This window comes from Apteryx rowi, unplaced genomic scaffold (assembly GCF_003343035.1).
Source record: "Apteryx rowi isolate R43461 unplaced genomic scaffold, aptRow1 scaffold_191, whole genome shotgun sequence".
In the NCBI taxonomy this organism is placed as follows: Eukaryota; Metazoa; Chordata; class Aves; order Apterygiformes; family Apterygidae; genus Apteryx; species Apteryx rowi.
In genome coordinates, this window is record NW_020448208.1 from 382,733 (window position 1) to 403,115 (window position 20,383).

At 37.6% G+C, this 20,383-nt stretch overlaps 1 protein-coding gene across 1 annotated transcript; it reads right to left on the bottom strand.

The window, feature by feature from the left end:
* Positions 1 to 596: 596 nt before the first annotated feature.
* CFAP206 (cilia and flagella associated protein 206) lies at positions 597 to 19,746 on the bottom strand. Its single transcript, XM_026062700.1, has 13 exons — positions 19,661 to 19,746; positions 18,513 to 18,621; positions 16,660 to 16,743; positions 16,235 to 16,325; positions 14,857 to 15,045; positions 14,424 to 14,582; positions 12,809 to 13,017; positions 11,684 to 11,803; positions 8,777 to 8,975; positions 7,893 to 8,030; positions 5,658 to 5,851; positions 4,470 to 4,613; positions 597 to 1,396 (listed from the first exon to the last, which is right to left on the bottom strand). Exons 1-13 carry the CDS (start codon positions 19,744 to 19,746, stop codon positions 1,166 to 1,168), a joined length of 1,953 nt encoding a protein of 650 aa, XP_025918485.1. The 3' UTR covers positions 597 to 1,165.
* Positions 19,747 to 20,383: the final 637 nt, after the last annotated feature.

Below are 20,383 nucleotides of genomic sequence, written 5' to 3' on the forward strand. Positions count from 1 at the left end.
GAATGCTGGAAAACATCACAAAAAAGACACCTGGCAGCTTGAATCCTCTAACTTCATTATCACAGATTTTGTATAACAATGAACCAAGAAATTATGATGCATCGTGTTGCACCTGACCAAAAAGAGAGTTAGAAAACATCTGACACAATCACACATGCATACCAAGACATYTTCCAGAAACTACATTTTGGACTTGTTTGCTGTTGGGAGAAGTTTCTTTGTTTCATTACTCCTTACCTTGAAAAAAGATGTTTCATCTAAAGCTCAAATGGTTCTGTTTTTCACAAACAGAAATACCTGCTGCAGTTGAGTTCATCAGGCCTGGAGCATATTTCACTGCCGCAATGAAATAAAACTAACAATCTTTTCCTGTTTTGCTTTGTTGTTTTTTTTAAACACAAGTAAAGCAGCACTTTAAAAAAGGTGTCCTGAAGTCTAGTCCCTATTGTTTCTAATGCGCTCACCAGCACACTATTTAGCCAATGCGCAGAGAAACTGCTAGAGATCTAAAACGACTGCCAGAGCCATCCAAGATCGTTCCCTCCTCTAGACCTCCCTGCCTTAGCCTATACTTCTAAAGCATATCACCGTGGAAAGACATCTGTATTATCAACAGTACAAATGAGCAGGCTCAAGGACCTAGACTGATTTCCTTTTGCTGCTTTTACCTTCTTGATGCTGCTGCTCTAAGGGTAAAGATGTGATGTTTGGATGACCGTCCTGGGATTTATTCTTACTTCCCATCAATGAGAGTTATGCCTCAGTAGCAATTGCAGGATTGGCCTTGTATCTCTTAACAGCTATTTGTCTTACATTATACCTTTTATGTACCATTCAAAGATGTGACTCTTAAGGATAGTGTTGCAGCAAACAATCATTGTATTAAATACAAATTCCCCAAACACACACTTCCCATTAAAATGTTAGTTTAAGTCAGAATCTTCAGACATGCCTTGATTCTAAACTGCTTTTTAAAATCTGGGTGTTTCAGGCTTATCATTACTATCACTTAATGCCATTCAGCAGGCCCTAACAAATACGACAAATAAAACAACCTGCTCCTGGAATCAACAGACACAGTAAAATCTGCTGTATTTTAATTCGGAAACACATTGGGAATTTTATACATACATTTACTGTATTTCTTTAGCTTTCTCATTTTCAGCTAGGTTTCATCTACTGCKCTTGTTAAGTCTACTTTGACCATATGAGTTGTAGGTGATGATCCACCTCGGAGACCTTCCAAGAAAATCTGTGGTCTGGGTACATTGCTTGAGTTCTCACGCTTAGTTTGGGTGCCAACATCTTTTGGCAAGTACACTTGGGTAGAGTTCTCTCTTCTCATATGGCTGAGATTAGTCTGCATGGCATGAGTTAATTTGCGACGCAAATTGGCCTAAACACACACACACACACACACAAAAAAAAATCAGATTAAGCAAAATTTTCTTTGAACATTTTAGGCCTAGTGTATACTTAAGTGTTATACATTATTCATTTGCATATTTTACATCTATGGGCTTCACAAAATCCATAACATGGCACAGTTCACCCTACCATCAAAACACTCTTGCAACTGTGATTTGATAACTCTTGAAACTAAAGAATATGTGTGAACAGCAGCATATACAGCTGGCACAATTTTAAGTCAGCCTCCTACCGCTTTTGTGTTTTTCTTTGGTAACTGTTTCTTTTATTTTTTATTTTTTTAATGCTGAAGACTTTGTTTTGTTAGAATAAAATGTTCTGTTTTCATGTTAAGTTCTTCCAGTGTTTCAAATTCATTTGAATCAATCTGGAAGCAGCCTGAATGTGACAGCATGCAGATAAATCTCTTTGGGCACCTGCAACCTAAGACAAGTTTGAGGATCCCAAATATTGAGGCTAACTAAACTAGAAGATTAAGCCTTTGGCTGGTTTCTGTCAAATGATTTGGGAGATTGTGCCACAAAGCATCAGATAAAAGGGAAAAATGACTCCCTTCCAGACATTCTTCATCATCTCCTTGGCAAGGAGCAAAATGTAAGGTAATTTATGATTGCAAGAATAAAGCCCTGTTTAATCATAGCAGCTGCTGTAGATACGACTACAAAAACACTTCTTAGGAAGTGTCAATATTACAAAATCAGCACTTAAAACACCAAATGTATGTTCCTTCTTCCAATGAGCTTTTCACGTCAGCAATGATGCAAAAGAATGCAAAACATCTAACATAATGTTCTCATTGAACTATACACAATACAGTCTCATGTGGTGGGGTTCATGCACTTACATGTAAGAGAGAAAGTCCCTAGAGTCCAGGCCAGTCAGTGGAGACTGGAGTCAAAGTCCGTGGAGGCTGGAAAGTGATTAAATTGGCCAAATTCAGGCATTCATATCAGAATAAACCAAAATACTTTCCAGACTCCACTAACTAGCTCTCTATTGACTGTAATGGAAGTTGAAATTCCTATGTGTAGACATATATTGGTATCTTAATCTGCGGCTAAATTTTATGCACAGTGTCATCAAGAAAAATTCAGCAGGAAGAGTAATAATGAATTTACAGAAAAGATGGCATGTAAAGAAAGATATTTTCGCCTTTTAATCTGAGAAAGGTATTTACTGACAATCAAAGCAAGACTGGGCATGAAATACTGTTTCTCTATTAAGCTCATCCCTCTCAAGAACTGAATGAATGCTATTGCAAGAAATACTATATGCTTGGACAGAGAAACAGATGTAAATAGAAAATTTTACTTTCCAACATCAAATAAATGTTATAACAAAGTCAGATTTTAATGCTTCATATTAGTGCAAGTTTTCTGGTGCAGTATGAACAAGAGAAAAAAAAAAAACAGGCATCTGAGCTTATCCTCTAACAAAATCCACAAATGCGTCTTTTTCTCCCCAATTTACAGATGAGGTGATAACCTACTTCTATTAGTTAAGCACTTTAATTTTAAATATTTTATCACCTTTATATTACAAATTCAGCACAGTCAGTGTAGACAAATAATTCTGCATGGATCTTGGAATGTTTTGTGTCAGCTCAGCATCACTAATGTCTCATATGTACAGCTGATACTGAAACACCCTTAGTCTCTAAACATTTCAAGCTCATGAGCTACAAAGTGACTTGTGTAGCCTCTTTGTGCTCAACTATTAGAAAACATACTCCTTTGCTTATGCTGAAGATAAATCATTGAATGCATGTGTCTTACACTTATTTATGCTACAGCACATACTATTAGAGAAGCAAACAGCTTTTAGCTAGGCATCTTGTAACCTTAATCATCTTTTATTTATATACCTCAATAACAACTATTACTAAAAGCTTTTATAAACAAGTTAACACTGTCAAGAATTCTCACTCCAAAGTTGTGTTTTCCCTATAAAATGTTGGAGAGTTCATGGCAAAAGAGCAAAAAGAACAGCAGAAAGGAAATAGGCTGCAGGGGACACCACAAGGCTCCAAACTGTACCGTTCACAAAAATGTAAGAGCAGTATTCTGTGCCCAGCTATTATTAGTAACTATTACTAGTAACTAACTGTTCCCTACACTATCAAGTTCATTTTGATTGAATGGTGAAAATCAAGTGCTATACCTTAACAACTGCACATGCTAACAAGCCCGAAAAAGCAGCTTTTTAAAAAGCTACTGTTACTTTAAAAGCCTTTGTGTATGTGACATATGGACATACTGTGGTTTCCAGTCTAACAGATTTTCACCATGATTGTATAACAAACATTTCCTTTTGGTTCTGTATCCTATGGTAAGCCTTATTGCTCTCTGTCTCACCTCTCCTAACTGGTTCTACATGAAAGAGGGAGACAAAATTTTCAAAAAAGCAGAATTGGTTTTAGCAAACATGAGGAATTTGGATAAAATTAAAAATATTTCATTATGCAAAAAATAAAGGCCTCATTCTTTGATATCTTCCAAGATGGATAAGGTAGCTTTGCAAAAGCTTTCTGCAGGGTCAAACATAACCAAAGGTATTCCTAACCATTCTATCTGCCACTTACTACAATTTTACAATATTAATATAAATCACTCAACGTGCAATGAAGTTTTGCCTGACCCAAACCCTACTATAACATTTCTCTACAACAAAAGTATGTAGCGTTATCTTTAAACTGTTAACGTTATTTCGGTGTAGAGAGAGAGCTTTAAAATTCACTGCTAATCAAGAGATTCATCACTTATGGCAACTAAAGAATTTAGAATGAATAGACAGCACAAGCGGGACTTCTGAAAAACTGTTTGGAGAAAAAATATAGAAAAATTGGGAGAGTGAGAAGGAAAGTCTGAAAACAAGGATAGAAAATACCTGAAAAAAAAAAGACTGAACCAGTTATAAGTGTTTATCTTTGGATACATTTAGATGTGTGGAATACATTTATGTTGAAAGGAACAACAATTTACAATAATTTAATTTGAACTTTGGTATCCCACACATGAAAATCTGGTAATAACAGTACAAACCAGTTTTATAGCTTTTCTTCTCAGTTCCCATTCATTCCATTCATAGGATGTCACAATAGTTGGGGGCAAGATATGAGTATCAGTTTGAGTACTACTGTCACATTTTGTGATTGGTTTCATCAAACATTCATCTCCACTTCTGGCCTGGTTAAAAAAAAAAAAAAAAAAAGGCAAGGCATTTATTAGAAGAATACAGACATTTCAGTAAAATGTTGTATTGATGTGACACTTTTTAAAAGCAAGTGAGAGAACAACAAGTCTGAGAATAGCAAGTGAATAATGTTTTTTACAGTCAACAGTGCTTTTGTCTGCTCTGCACTCTCCCCAGAAAAAAAAAAAAAAGTATTTGATACAGTTAAATTCAGACAGAAAACCCTTTAGACAGAGGTCAGAGCTGAATTTCATCCTCCCACATYCTGGATGAGTGCTTAATCATTGGATTTTGACAAAAAGGAACCTCACCACCAGCAGATGTATTTTATGAGGCAGGCATCTCAGTTTATTTCCAGGAATAGGCTCAAAATCACGAATCTTAATTAAGAGAAGAGCTTGTATCTCTGCCAGGGTTGGGATATAAGACATATCTTTCTCACCAGTGGCGACTTCAAGGCCACATTCTTTGCATCATTAGGTAGCTAGAATTCTCAATGTATCAGAAAAAGCCTATGCATCCAAATCAAAGCTTTGGATTTCACATRGTAGTATTGTCACATTCATTAAAAATGAGCCCTCTTTAATATTGTTATCTGTCCTGTAACTCCTGTCCCCAGATATCACTACAACTGCACCAATACATACTGATGAACTGAGCGGAAGCTCCAGTTAACATGCTATCTGGCTCATCATCTTCTGTTGCATTTATTTACAGTTCCTTCAAGCTACTTTTGCAAAATGAGGAAAAGGAACATCAGCCACAGAATTTTCCTAGGTTAAGGACAAAAACTTTTATCACTGCTACAATCCTTTGGCTCTCCATATCCTACCAGGCAGAGATCATGTGCAAACAACATGAAAAGGAAATGTTCCTTATCTACACCCTAAAGACCTGAAGAGATGGACTTTCAGACATTCTGTATGATAGGCAGATGATTATACTTCTTTTCTGAAGATGGGTATCATCTGTTCTCTTCATGTTGCAAAAAGGACAGACAGATCAGTGACCCAGCAAGAGGCATGGGCAACGTCTACCTGCGCATATGGAGCAAGGTATTCAAACTGATGGTGAAGCTCGAGCAGCTGAATTAGTTCTGCATGTTCTTTTGCCTTTTCTGTATTCAGCTGAATGAATTTATCTGGATTTTGAGCAAAAATGTATGCAGATTCTTTGGAACTGAAAACGTAACATCTGTCTTTGTGCTTCAAAATTCCAATAGCAGGGTTTCCTAAAAAACAAAATAATGTAGTGAACCAGTATAATATATAAATTGAAATAGCACTTGTAGTTATGATTTCATGTTTCCCTCAAGTCAGTTTCAGTTCTTTTTCTGTTTGCAATCAGAATAAATCCCTGAATGTAAACTTTTAAATACAGAACTATGTATTTCTGCAGGCCAGCACAACTGCTTTTGGTAAGGTTACATCCAGCATGTCTGAGTCAAGAAAAACAACAGATAGAACTCCTATAGCAAGGGCATAAGTAAACACACACTCCCTCCTATATATGTTGCTCATACCCACAAATGTTTGCCTTACAATCTCCAACAAATATTTGATTGCAGCTCAGCAGCCCATTTATACCAAGGGGCATAACGCTGAAATTATCTGAAGAAACAGATGAAGCAACTGAGAAGCTGGACAATAACATAACAGGAGATTTAAATGTCAATAAAGGCTGAATAACAAATATAGGTAAACACAGCCTAAGCTCAAGGACACTGACAGGCTCTGCTTCAGATGTTATTGCCCAGGAAAGACCTAGAATCATCACAGACAGTGCCTTGAAAATGTTTAGTTGCATTACTCAGTGGCAATGAAAAAAGCAAAAAGAATGTCAGTAAGTATTAGGACACAAACAGAGGGTGAGAAAAACAAAAAATACCATTATGCCATTATAACTACCTATATGCCACATTTGGAATACTGCATTTTGTTCCAGCACAGTAGAAGAAAAAGTAAAACAAGGGAGTCAGGAGCGATCAGAGGCATGGAAAACTTTTCATAGAAGGAGAGGCTAAAGGAAAAGGCCTCTTCAACATGAAAAAGAGACAACTGCTGAAAAAGAATATGGTACAGGGTTCTAAAACCATGAATGGCATGCAGAACTGATACAAAATGACTATTCATTAATTTTCCAGCAGAATATCTACCAGGCTTTTCATAAAATTACCAAGCCATAGTTTAAAACCTTCTCAAAAAGAAATATGTCTTCATACTACACATAATTATAATTGTGGGATTCGCTTGACAATAAGAACATCCCATGGCAAAGTCTAAATGGATTCAAAAAGCAATTAGATAAATGAAAAAATTCCACCAAGGATTATTCATCATAATGGTCCAGACACAACATTTATCTGAGGAAATCCCACAACCACTGACTACTAGAATAGAGAAGGATATAATTAAGGAAGGATCATTCCTGCTTGATTTCTCATGATCTTCAAGTGTCCATGACTGACCACAGCCAGAAATGGGACACAGAGCTAGAGAGACCCTCAATCTGACCTGGGACAGCTGTTCTCATGTGCAATACTAAGTAAGTGCAAGTAAATTACACTACCATTAAAATACATATTTTTTAATATGGCCAAAAAAATGGCAATATTTTCCTTCTAACTCCCTAAAACTAGCTGTAGGTTTAGAAATTCTATACGGATAGGTTCTATAAAGGAAAGGGAGACAACATGAACGGATGGCATAGCTGGAATAGGATTTGCTTTCAAAACAAGTGACCCTATACCAGACCAAAAAATCCTATGACTAGTTGACCACTGAATGCAATTTTGCATTCTCTTCAGAGAAGATTTTTAGTACTTTTTAGCCACTGTTTAAAAACACATATGATTCAGGATCACATGGTTGTGTTTGCAACACACCGATATACAAAACAGAAGGAACGACTAATGTTATTCTGTGTTAAAAATACATTAACAACAAAACTCAAAAAAACTGCATTCAGCTGCCATGTAGGTTATACAGATGCACAGGTAGCAAAGGAAACATTTAATCATCGCATCTTGTATCTACTTCTTCTTGACTGAGCCTACTTTCTCTTGAAACTCTCCTACACTCTATTTTAGGCAGTTTATCTGAGTATTTTTTAAAGAAAAATATTTTTAAARGTTTATCAGGGTGGAAATTATACACATGAAAATACAGTAGTCCTGCTTCGGCACAAAAGGAAGCATTCGGATCACTACTTTACATTTTCACTGGTACTTGTGTACTTAAAAAGTAAGAAAAAGATCTAACTACAAAGCATACCTGGAAGGATGAGGCCTTTCTCACCTATTGCATATGCACAGAAACCGTGGTACTGGATTAGCAACTGATCAAAATTAGCGGTAGTCTCTGGAAAAAGCCATTCTTGGTTCTTGAAATCAGAAACATTTACTCTGGTTCCTGGAAAAAGGTTTAACAAAGGAAGGATGGCAGTAAAAAAAATCTCATGTTAAAATATAATAATGTTACAGGGTGATTGGACTCCCATTATCTTCACAGGATGGCCTGAAGTGCCTTAGGAGATCCTTCCGAAAAAAGTTTCATTTAACTTCAGGGTCCTTTCTTAATATCAATTTTCTCTGGAAACAGGGGATTACAAGAGGAAGATAATATGATTCTGTTTAGTTTTCACCCACTCACACATTGCAAATATCCCAGAGTAAAACTTGGTTATTAGGGAAATCATCTTACAAAGAAATATTTCTAGTACCCAAAGCCCCATTAAATTAGCTTTTTTATTCCCCTCCACCCCTCCAATTCTAGAAGTTCCAGAAAGTATAAAAAGATATAGACCATCTTTAGAAACTTAAAAGTAATTTTAGAAATATTCTTCTCTGATCATTCTGCCATTTTTATATGGTATTGTTTGTATCTGGTAAGGAGATACATTTTAATTTTATATATAAAAATATATATATAAATAAAATATATATAAAAATATATAAAATATATATAAAAATAAAAGCCTGAACTACACTACATAAAAAATAAAACCATACATTACTAAGACTTCATTTTATTAACCTCTGTGCAAACTCCAGTTATTAAAATGAACGTGTAGCACCTTCTTCAAATAGAATTTAAATTATAAAACCTTGCAAGGGCTGAGAAAGTGAAGAAAAATAAAAAGTAATAACTTTTAGTACCCATGGTTTCTTTTATCCTTTCCTCATCACTTTTCACAGTCACTGCTTCAAGAAGAGATGTGAGCACTTCCTCAGGAAAAAGCTGTGATTGGGTTTCCAAGAACTGTTGCAGATTATTAGTCATATTTGTGAGGAAACTTAGCAGCAGTATCTCATTCTGAAAGCTGGTCCATAGGTTTGAAAGTGCAACAAAGAGAGGCTAGAAAATAAAAGAAAATGATCTGAATCCATAATTGTATATGCCTGTAACATAACCCAAACGCTGTGCTCAACAGCTGTGCTCCCAGCTATGAATGAAGCAGGCCTGATCTACAAAGCCTTTGGCATCCAGAAATTCAGGGTAATTCTTGGGCTTTCGAAGTGAACTTCCAGCATGCATGTTCAAACCCCAGAGACAGAACGACTGTTTGTATTCATTTAACTCCAAAGTCTTTCCAGAATAGGCTACCCCGAGGCCATACTTTGAATTGAGAGCTTCACTGCCAGTATAGTTTATTAACTGAAAATAAGGCATACAAGAATAAGATGGGGCAGAGAAATTTCTGTGTAAGAAGCAGAAAAAATGCAACTGGTTAACTACCAAATGAAGTAAGAACACACCCATATGTAAAAAATATCAGGCTATATTATTTTGTTTCCCCTGCTTCACAGCTGATCTAGTATCACAACTCCCAAGCCATGGCACGTGCCCAAATAACGTTGTGCAAGCTTCAGAGGGTACAACGTTCAGGACAAAACTGGAAGCTGCCATTCCCAGCAGTGATGCTGACATGTATGTGCACACACACGTAGAAAAAACTCATGAGCTTTCAGGATAAATGTTGATTTCAGTAATAGTGACAGAAAATGTGCCCTGTTACAGCTAAACTCACAGAGTGTTTAGAAGAGATCCAATGAACCCGAAACGTGTGAACAATGTCATATTATATGCACGTTAACATTATTTTAAGAACAGCCAACTGAGTTAGCCCTGGAATTCATCAGTATCACTAACACTGTGGAAATATTATGGTTACAAAAAATGGAAGAAATTAAAGGAAAGGAAGCAAGATCAAAATTATTCTTGTTAGAATAAACAAAAGAATATGAACAAAGTCTATTATGTTTCCTGTAACAAATGCTTACTAAAAATATGGGCCTATCCTACAATTTTTAAATTGTAGAATGTTCTGCTTCTCTACACTCCTGCAGGATGCAGCTTCTCAGCAACTACTTGAAGACAACAAGAATTATTTAAAGGGTTCTGTCATAGCAAAATCTCTACCTGCAAAAGACCYGAAATCAAATGACCTTACATATTCTGTCGCCAGCAGAGAAGAAAAAACAGTAAGCCAACCTGAAGAGAGAAGAAAATCTAGGAAGGAAGCAGAGAAGTGCAAACAGCTTCTAGGGAAATGTGTATTCAAAAAGGTTAAATTCAGGTTAGTGAACTGAATCTTCACAGGCTCCTTCAGTCACCCAGGGGAAGAGACAGACTTCTCTAGAGCAAGTCAAAGAACAGAGACCTGGCTTCCTTCTCTGACCTGCCCTTGAGAGAAGCCCATTCACCTATTCACTCTCCTCCCTCCTGTGCCTTTATGACTATTTTACAGTGCACACCTGGCACTTAAACCCCACAAAGATGGAGAAAAAGAGAAAGAACTGATTTGAGCAGCTGGACAAAGGGGAAAATGTTCTCCAAAATGAGAAGGATCTGGCTTATAAAATCACAAGCATGTATAAACTGGAGTGTCAGGTTATGCCTGAGATGTACCTCAGTCAAAGTGCCACTCATGAATTTGCAGCACAGATGCCTTTAAGGAAAGCATAAAAAATTCTCTGAGTAGGTAGAGGGGCATGATCTCCCTCCCCCCACTCCATGTTAGACTTTATTTTGCTATCTAATCATTTGTTTTGAAGGATGAAATATAACCTAAATTTGCATTAATTGCATGCTAGTTCAGTAGCTAGATACAAGGAATTAAGCTCATCCATGAAAAGCAAATTTAATGAAGCGTGGTTTCTGTCAGATTTCTGTCCCACTTCCATTGCATTGTGCCACTGTAATAACCCCAGGTCTTCACAGTGTTGTCAGGCACCCACCTTTACAATACTTCTAGTTTCCATTACTCGTTCCCTCGTCCTCCCACATCTTCCTCCCGCGTCCTGTAACTATCAACTAAGGATGAAACAGCACAGAGTAAGGACGGTACAGAGCTACCTGTCTGCTCACTGGCCAGGCAGCACACACAAAGCGACCAGCTGGAAGGGCTGGCTGGTGGGACATGTTAACTGTGGCACTCCCATTGCTGACTTCATCTTAGGAGGGCTCTAACTATGTCTGTCCAGTTGCTTATTTTTCACAAAACTTGCAGAAACTGAATTATTTTGGTATCTCCAGCAAATTTGACTGAAGCTGGCCAACAGGTCCAGAAGCTCTTGGGAGGGCCAGAGAGACTGAAAACCCTAGCTAGAAACCTACATTCTTTAGAAAAATGTTATCCAGGAGTCATACTGTAATTACAGGATATTGCTATCTGAAAGGACTTTAAAAGAAACATGTGCTGTTATCTATTATTATTTTGTTCTTGCCATTTCTGCAAGAAACAGGAGAGAGTATTTATACAAAACAAGAAAATATGACAGTAAATCTACAAATACTGACAAATGACTCAAGACACTTACAATAAAATACCATTTAATTCCTTCTCTCCCTTTCTGCACCCCGTTTTCTTCTACCTTGAGATCCAATCTTTATTTTAGTTGCCCCTTCAAAGATCACTTGAAATTACTGTTATAATAGAGAAAAAGTAAGGTAGCCTTTTTCTTAACACAAGCTATCCAGAAATACACTGACGAACTATTTCATAGTAGTTTTCTGATCTTTTGTAATTAAGAAGAAATAGGTTTTCCACTCAAAATACTTACAAAAACTTCTGTGGTACCCACAGAAACCTTATTCTGAACTGTGTTTTTTAACTGCTCCATTGTTGCTGCAAACTGCATGTTCATCACTTCAACTTCTCGAGCACTTGTAATTACCTCAGACTGGAAAGAGAACACTCTTCAGGTAAGAACTATGACAGTCAAAAAAATTAAGTATTTGGTAATAAATATTCATTTAGATCTCTTCAATCAACTATTTTCAGATAACTATTTTAAGGAATGAAATGCATCCTAACTTTCAATTAAATACATTATTCCTTAAGTATTCAGGTATAAAACCAGGCTCCACTTTTCTCAAACATATATTAGTATTTTTTATATAAAACCTCCACACTTTTACAATAAAGAGAACTGAAAAAAAAATAAAAAGAGAAATATTTTTCACAGCTTTATGATACAGAGGAAAGTAATAAAAAGCCTGCAGTTTCTCAAAAGACAAATAAAATGGTCTTTATAAATTCTATATAAGAATTCTTTATCAAGAATTTAAGTGGTATTCCTAAAAGACTTCTGATCACTCAGTATGTGTTGGGGGCGTTTTTAGATCAAAATTGAGCTGATATACACATTGAACAAGGAGAAATTTTCTTTCATGCATTTTTGCAGGATAGCTATTAACAGAAACAAGTCTTCTTGTTCAACTTTTTTGTTCTTCAAATTTCAGGTTTTAAGAAATCTAATTTCTTGTTTCAGGTAATATGGCTTTTCTTACTAGATATTTTATGACAGAATTCAACTTATTATTCTCCAGTCATCACAGAGTGTCCAAGCAGACTAGGTATCAGTACACAAAGAAGAAAAAATCCTACTTTTTAAATCCTTTGCTAATGAAGTTAAACCAGAAAAAAAGAAAACCTCCAAAAAGGAAATGGAAACACGGTCACAATGGATCAAACAATCTGCTTTGCCTTTTATCTGACAGTAGCCAAAACCAGCAAGTTAGTTACAAAGTTCAGCATGACAGATTATGTAAGTTCTCATGTACTGAGATAAATCTGATTTCAATGGTTTCTGAATCAGGCCCCTCACTTTATATCCTGTACAAACAAGTAACTTGAATACATCCCATCTGCAATAAAAACAGGATACAACATGATGATATCTCACCAGGAGGATGCAAAGGAAGGCTTCGTATTGTCGCACATTGAACAGTGCTTCTTTTAATTTAAAAGAACTAAGCTGCATATATCTATGACGGTCTTCATGCATTGATTCCAACAGAGCTGTGTAACAGGGGGCTAGCGTATGGCAAGTATTAAGAGCTTCATCAAGAGCCCGCGTAGCTGACGGAACAGCTTCATTCAGAATGGCTGGCACTGTTTAGACAGAATAAATGAGAGATACTTATTAAAAAAAAAAGATTTAATTCATTAGCAAATGATTACAATACAGTTTTATGAGCAAAGCCATCTTCCAACAAAATTCTGATTTCTAAATTTTATCCTGATATTCATGCATTTCCAAACATTCAAATGACGCGTAAACAGGCCAATACAATAGAAGTCCATAATATAGTAAGCTAACAAGGGTAACAGGATCAACAAACATATTATCTATTTTAATCAGTCACAGAAACACAGATATTACAGTGACAAAGGCCACAACATGTTGTAAATCGCACCTATTATATAACCACAATAGCTGAATATCCAGTCACACTGTAACCAAGGCCCTGTGAACTTAGAATAGAGCCAACCACAACACAGAAAGGTGGCATTTGTGGGAAAGCCTGTATTATAAAAATAGAAAAATAAAAATACTTTGCATAAGAGTTGAGAAAAACGTATCATCAAAATCTAGAAAATCACCTTCTTCTTTCTTGGATGTGGTAGGTATACATTTTCCTACTTACACTACTTTAATTAAAATACTGTCTAGCTAAGCAAGTGCTTTGCTTTTCAGTAAAGTACAATTTTCTCAGCAGCAGAGAGACATGCTGTAGCCTTTATTCCAGAAACTTTGGTCTTTTAAAATAAAAAGTTTTTGTCCTAAAACTGAGCTGCAGACCTTTCTTACAAAGAAGTCCCCACACTGAACTACATTCCATACTATATGCATATTCTCAAAAAAATTTGCACTGAACAGCCTTTTATTTGATTATTAATTGTAAACTTACCAGAACTAATGTTGACTTTTGGGGGAGAAAGGAAAACTTTAAAAATAAGAGCAATGGGAAAGTTTTGTCCTACTCGGAACAACGCTTTTGCAAAATTTCAGGATAACCATTGGCTTTTTTTTTCTTTTGCTTATTAAACAAGCAAAAGGATTCAAAATTTTTGAGAACATGGTAAGAATCTGAAGAAGTTTCTCTAAATCATCAGAATACAGATAATGCCCCATCAACTTTTATCACTTTTCATTACACATACTCCACTGAAAATTGTAACTGGACTGACAGCATCCTTTTGAGATTTTAATTCACTGTTTTTAAGGCAAACATTACACATTTCATTCACTTAGTGGCAAGGGATCAGGGAACAAGTTATGAGGTAAAGTAGTGCATGAAGTTAACACAGACAACCCTTCCACATCGACCATCTAGGGCTCACTCTTAGCTAAACAGGAGTCTACCTGGAAACCTATACTCAGATACAAAACATGTACTTCTTCAGATTCGAAGCTGTTTAGCTAGAGAGATGGGATATCATTGGAACTACACTAGTAAAGAAGGCCAGGAAGAATTAATTGGGAATTCATAACCAAAGTACCGTTGTATACTTACARTCATCAATACTGTTTCCTCCCTTCCCACGTTCCTTGTTGTACAACCGAATTCCTGTGACGAGCATGGTAAGAGTTTTCAGCTGTTGCTCTTTGTTCTTCTTACTGAGCGAGATGAAAGTAGCCAGCTCTGTCTGAGGCAATACACTCTGCAAGGCAGCTAGAAGGATTACAGAAGGTGAAAAAAACCCTCAATTTGAGGGAACAGAAAAGAAAATCATTAAACAAACAAAAAATACCCTCTCCTGAACAACTGTGGAAAGTAACTGTGGAAAGCGTATGGTAGATTTTGACTTCAAGGCTGGGCAGTGGCAGTCTGGATACTCACCATTCCTCACAGTTCACCACATCTGTATCTAAAGATCAGCAAAGAGAAGGTAAAATTTTATTTTTCAGTAAGAAAAGCCCCATTTCACTACTGAGAGTTTACTGACCTGTTACCTCCCTGACAACCTCAATATCTGTTGGGGATCCAAGGCCAGAGCTCAGCAGCACGTAGCTCACAATTGTTCGATACACATTCTCCATTTCTTCTTTTGCACRAGGACGACTATCTGTGATATCTCTGACCACGGGGGCCAGCCTTCCCTCCAGAACACGATGTTGCTCACTCAGTAATTCAGCTAGGAAAGAAGGACTGTTAGTAAGTGCTATGTGAATTCATTGCAATATGGCATATATAGAGGGTGCAATTCATTTCCAGAGTCAGACAGCCTACGCAAGGTTTCTGAAGCGTAGATATGTGAACAAGATGTCCAAGGTACTAGACCATTATAATGCACAGTAGTAGAGTTTAACATGAGCATAACTAACATAATTAACGTCAGTAGAGTCCAGAGAACTATTTGGCCCAGTCAGCAACTCTCTGACTCTCTGGACTCCAATGACTGTAGCAGGACCTAACACTCGCGCACACACACACACACGTATCTGCACACACCTAAAGTTGCATGCCCAAATCTGAACACTACCCACAGTCTCAGAAATTTTTTCCTGAACTTACTGAGCTCAGTCCAAAAGGCTTTGGAGCTGCCCACTAGTTTTGCTAGTTTTTGTTTTTAATCCATAATAATAAAACAACATTTTCATGACCTCCCTCCAAATAAAAGTTTATTCTCTTGTTCTGAATGTCTTTTGTGTCCCAGCCTTCCCTGTCCTGTTAAGATTTAAAGTTAAGTAACAGCAGAGACATTCTCCCTTTCCCATTTTTTTTCCACTTCCACATTCCCATTCTGAGACTGTGTGAAGTTACCATTGGCCAGACCAAACCATACTCGCCTTTGACAATATGTAATATGTGATTAATTCATGAGGTTTTAAACACTCTCATTTACTAAAATCTCTGAATCAGATAAATTCAATCTTTTTAAAACAATAACTGATTGTTCAAGACTGCTCATATCTCTCAATTATGGAAACTGATAAAACATCAAATTCTCTTTCAGATACATTTGTGCACTTCTGGGTAGTGGTTCTCTTTCAGATACACTGGGGCAGTGCTGGGTGGCTCAGCTGGACACAGCAAGCCAGTGCAACTGAAAGCATAACTGATCTCAAGGAATCTAACACCTTCCATTCAGTAAATCTCTCAGACTGGATGAGTGTACCCTCAAATCTAATGCACATTTTTTCCCTCCTATATCCACACTGAAATACCATACTTCCATGCAGTACACCTATCCAGGGATTTTTATTTTGCTTTACTGCCAGCAGTCATTTAACAGGAGTCATTATTATCCCTACAGAAATATATTAAATGCTAAACTCAGAGTCAATTTCTTCTGTTAAATAGTTTATTTGTATTGAAATTACCTCGGTTTGCATAATTCATATCAAAGAAGACTTGCATCTTAATTGTGTCCAGGGATGGGTTTGTTGTGTCAAGCAGTCTAGTAACACAGAGCTAAGAAGAGAGACAGAATAAACGAATTATTTCAAATCACTGGAGAAATTTCCGAACTGTCAATGACTATGCTACAGGTTTCACAACAGTAAGAAAGCCCCCTTCCGTCCATTCTCCCAACACACAGTGAATACTACAAAGTGTAAGGTATTATTAACATGAGGGAACACATAGTCCAGTCTTCAGCTACAGAACCATGAGAATAAATATCATTAGAGGTTTGAAAATTTACATATCAAACTAAAATGGCATTTTAGTTTCAGGAACAAGTAGCAAATAATGCTATAGTCTTAGCTGAGTACTGACAGGGAATTCAACATCATGCCGGAATTACCTGGATAAGATTTTGCACATCTTGTTTTGTAAGGATTCGATCCACATTAAAGTCATTTCTTGGATCTAGAACAACAGCTTTCACCTGGAGATTGCCAAAAGAAAGCTATTAATTTATATCTCAACAGATACACTCTCGGACTAACCTTTTATCTTCCTAAAAAATCTCAGAGGCAGACAATATTTCTTTAGCTTAAAAAGAAACAATTGAAACCAATTCCTCCCATTTTTACTTCAGTTACCCTTGTGAATTATAAACAGCTCAATGTCCCTGTAATCACTCTCCTTTACTGCAATCCAGAGTGACACATATTCATGATACTTTCTGATGGAGTTAATAGGTTTGTAGGAACAATGGTTTACAATGACTGGGACCAACAGCTGGAGAGTGCAATGCATAAGAATTTCTTTCTACATTTATTGAACAAAAGGAACTGTGACAGAGCTATGGTTTAAAAGAAATAGTGGAAAGTTACAAATTTTCCCATCTGGAAGATTACTAATATTACTTCAGATTATTCAGTTGTGCAAATAATTAYTTGATTAAAAATTTAAAAGCAAATATTATCTTTACTATTCTTTTTTCCATGTCAATCTTCGATAATGAGACAAAGTTACTGCATTTCATGTGTTGCCAGTTTCAATTTCAGTTCTCCAACATAAGTAGAAAAAAAAAATCTAACTACGTGGGATGCAAACACTGCACAGAAATATTCAAATACAGCTCCTTTAAAAGTTTCCTGGAAAAATGTTTTTCTAAGTAAAATTTTATAAAAATCCATCACGCCTGTTTACACACTTCTAGATTGGTGTTATATGCACAACTATACATGCACATATAAAAAATACAATTTAGATAAAAATTTCATAGTGTTTTTGCATATTTGCCTGCTTGGGGGTATTTTGCCAGCCACATGAGAAAGTTTTTCATTCATAAGATTTTTTCATGCTTAATTAATACTGCTTTTGAGCCTCGTGTATTTTTTAAAGGCACAGTGTCCTCTTCATCTACGAAAAAAAAAAGACTAACAATACTGCTGCGAATCATTTACGCTCTTATAAAAGCTTATCAGGAGCTTATCAATTCTGTTCTTATGACATCCAAAAGAAAGAAGCTCCATCTTTCTACACACAAAGTTTTGCAGGTGCATTTAGGCTATATTTTGCAATGCTGCTGTGTGTATAATGTTTTTAGCATACATAAAGTTGTCTACCAAGGACAACATTGAGATTGATTTGTTTTCAAAAACAAAACAAACAAACAAAAAACCCAAAATGTTTTATCAGCCTATAGAAGAAAATTGAGAGAGAACTCTCATTCTGAAATTAAAGAATTCCAAGGACTCAGGACCTCATTCTGAAGAATGAGATATTTTCTTAGGTTTTTAAGACTCCATACTGAATATCAATGAATGTCCCTTTAAAACTTCTCAACTCGGGCAATCAGAAACTGAGATATTTCAAAGTTCAAGTCACTTCCGAAAGCCTCAGCTGCAGCCATTCCAGCTTTGGCACTGTGACATGAACTTGACATTTGAAGTTTATTGATCTTTAACACCAAAAGAATGATTTACGTCCTTGCTTCACATCATTCATTCTGAATAGTGTCATCGACTTCAGGGGAACTATTCACACTGCATAAAATTAAGTCTTTATACCATGAAAGTCTTAGAAACAGGTTTGAACTGCCAAGCTAAAAGCACCCAGGTTTGAAAATTCTGATCCATATGCTCTGTTATTAAAATATATTTATTTGTTAATATTTTATTGACCATAAAAGAATTTGAACATTATTAGAAAAAAAAAATCAGGTGAATGAATAAAAAAACCCTAATATATTTAATTTATTCTTACCATGAAAGCTACCAAGGTTTCAGAAACAGTTTGTCCCTTGCTGGCACATTCTTGGCCTATTTCACAAACAATTTTCTTTATGACATTTTCAGTTTGATGGCAAGACATCCTGAATAAACAACACAATGATAGGCTTGAGATTTATCATCATATCTTTTAGATTTGTCTTTCAGGGTTTCTTTTCCCCACTGTACTATTTACTAGCAGCAGCAACAGTACGTATTTTCTGCAAAGCCTCTCAGGCTTTCATATTTTCAGAAACCACTCAGCTAAAGTTGGCAGAGATGATTTATGGCTGGATGGACCATAGCCGACATAAGTATTTCCAAGTAATAAGAACTTAATGCAAAACAAGATCAACAGGAAGAAAAATGAAAGCTGATTATAAAAATATTACTCCAGGTAGTCTTTGTTTGACATATGGAATATTTCTCATGAAGTGATTAAGATTAATTCAGCAACTGACAAGAGGTGAATGAAAAAAAACGACAGTTCTATAGGAACAAAATGCTATTTCCAAACGCAACTGAAAGCCAATGCGAGGTTTTCATTCCTACAAACGCCTACTAGACATAACACAGGCATTGACAAGAATCACAAAATCACAGAATATTTGGGGTTGAAAGGGTCCTCTGGAAAGAGTTAATCCAAGACCCCCGCTCAAGCAAGATCAGCTAGAGCAGATTGCCCAGGGCCGTGTCCAGATGGATTTTGAATATCTCCAAGCACAGAGACTCCACAGCCACTCTAGGCAACCTGTTCTATCTAGTATTTGACCACCCTCACAGTAAATAGGTGTTTTCTTATGCTCAGGCAGAATTTCCTGTGTTTAATTTGTGCCCAGTTTCTCTTGTCCTGTCACTGGGCACTGCTGAGAGGAGTCTGTCTCCACCTTCTTTACACCCTCCCRTCAGATATTTATACACACTGGTGAGATCCTCCCTGAGCCTTCTCTTCTCCAGGCCCAAACAGGCCCAACTCACTCAGCCTCTGCTTATATGAGAGATGCTCCAGACCCTTAAACATCTTTGTGGCTCTTCACTGGACTCGTTCCAGTATGTCTATGCTCTCTTCTACTGGGGAGCCCAGGACTGGACCCAGCACTGCAGGTGTGGCCTCACCAGGGCCGAGTAGAGGAGAATGATCACCTCCCTCGACCCGTGGCAACGCTCTGCCCAATGCAGCCCAGGAGGCTGTTGGCCTTCTTTGCTGTGGCGGTGTGTTGCTGGCTCATGGTCAACTTGTCCACCAGGATGCCCAGGTCCTGCTCCGCAGAGCTGCTTCCCAGCCTGTCAGCCCCTGGTGCCTGGGGCTACTCCTTCCCGGGGCAGGACAGGGCACTTCCTGTTGCTGAACTCCACGAAGCTCCCGTCAGTCCAGCTCTCCAGCCTGTCCAGGTCCCTCTGAGTGGCAGCACAACCCTCTGGGGTATCAGCCGCTCCTGCCAGCTTGGTATCATCAGCAGACTCGAGGGTGCACTCTGTCCTGCCACCCAGGTCATTAATGACGCCGTTAATCAGCACGTGCCCGAGACGGCTGGTTTCCCACAAAGAGCACCGGGGCTTCCCCACAGTGCAGCCCTGCAGGCACGTCCTTATTTTCGCGCCTGTGCTTGGGGCGGCCCCGCTTCGGCCGCTTCAGCCCCGCCGCGCTGACCGCGACGCCCCTTGGGCGCCCGCCGCCCGGGCCCCTCCGCTCGCCCAGCCTCGCCCCCGCTGCGCGGCGCTGCGGGCCGCCTGCTCCCTCCCCGCCTCGGCCTGGTTTGAGGCCCTCAGGATAACGCGGTGCTGCTGCTTGTGGGATCGCAGAGGCCTCTTTGCGGACGAGGCCCTGCGAGCTTCAACGCTCCGGATCGAAACCGGCAAGCGGCT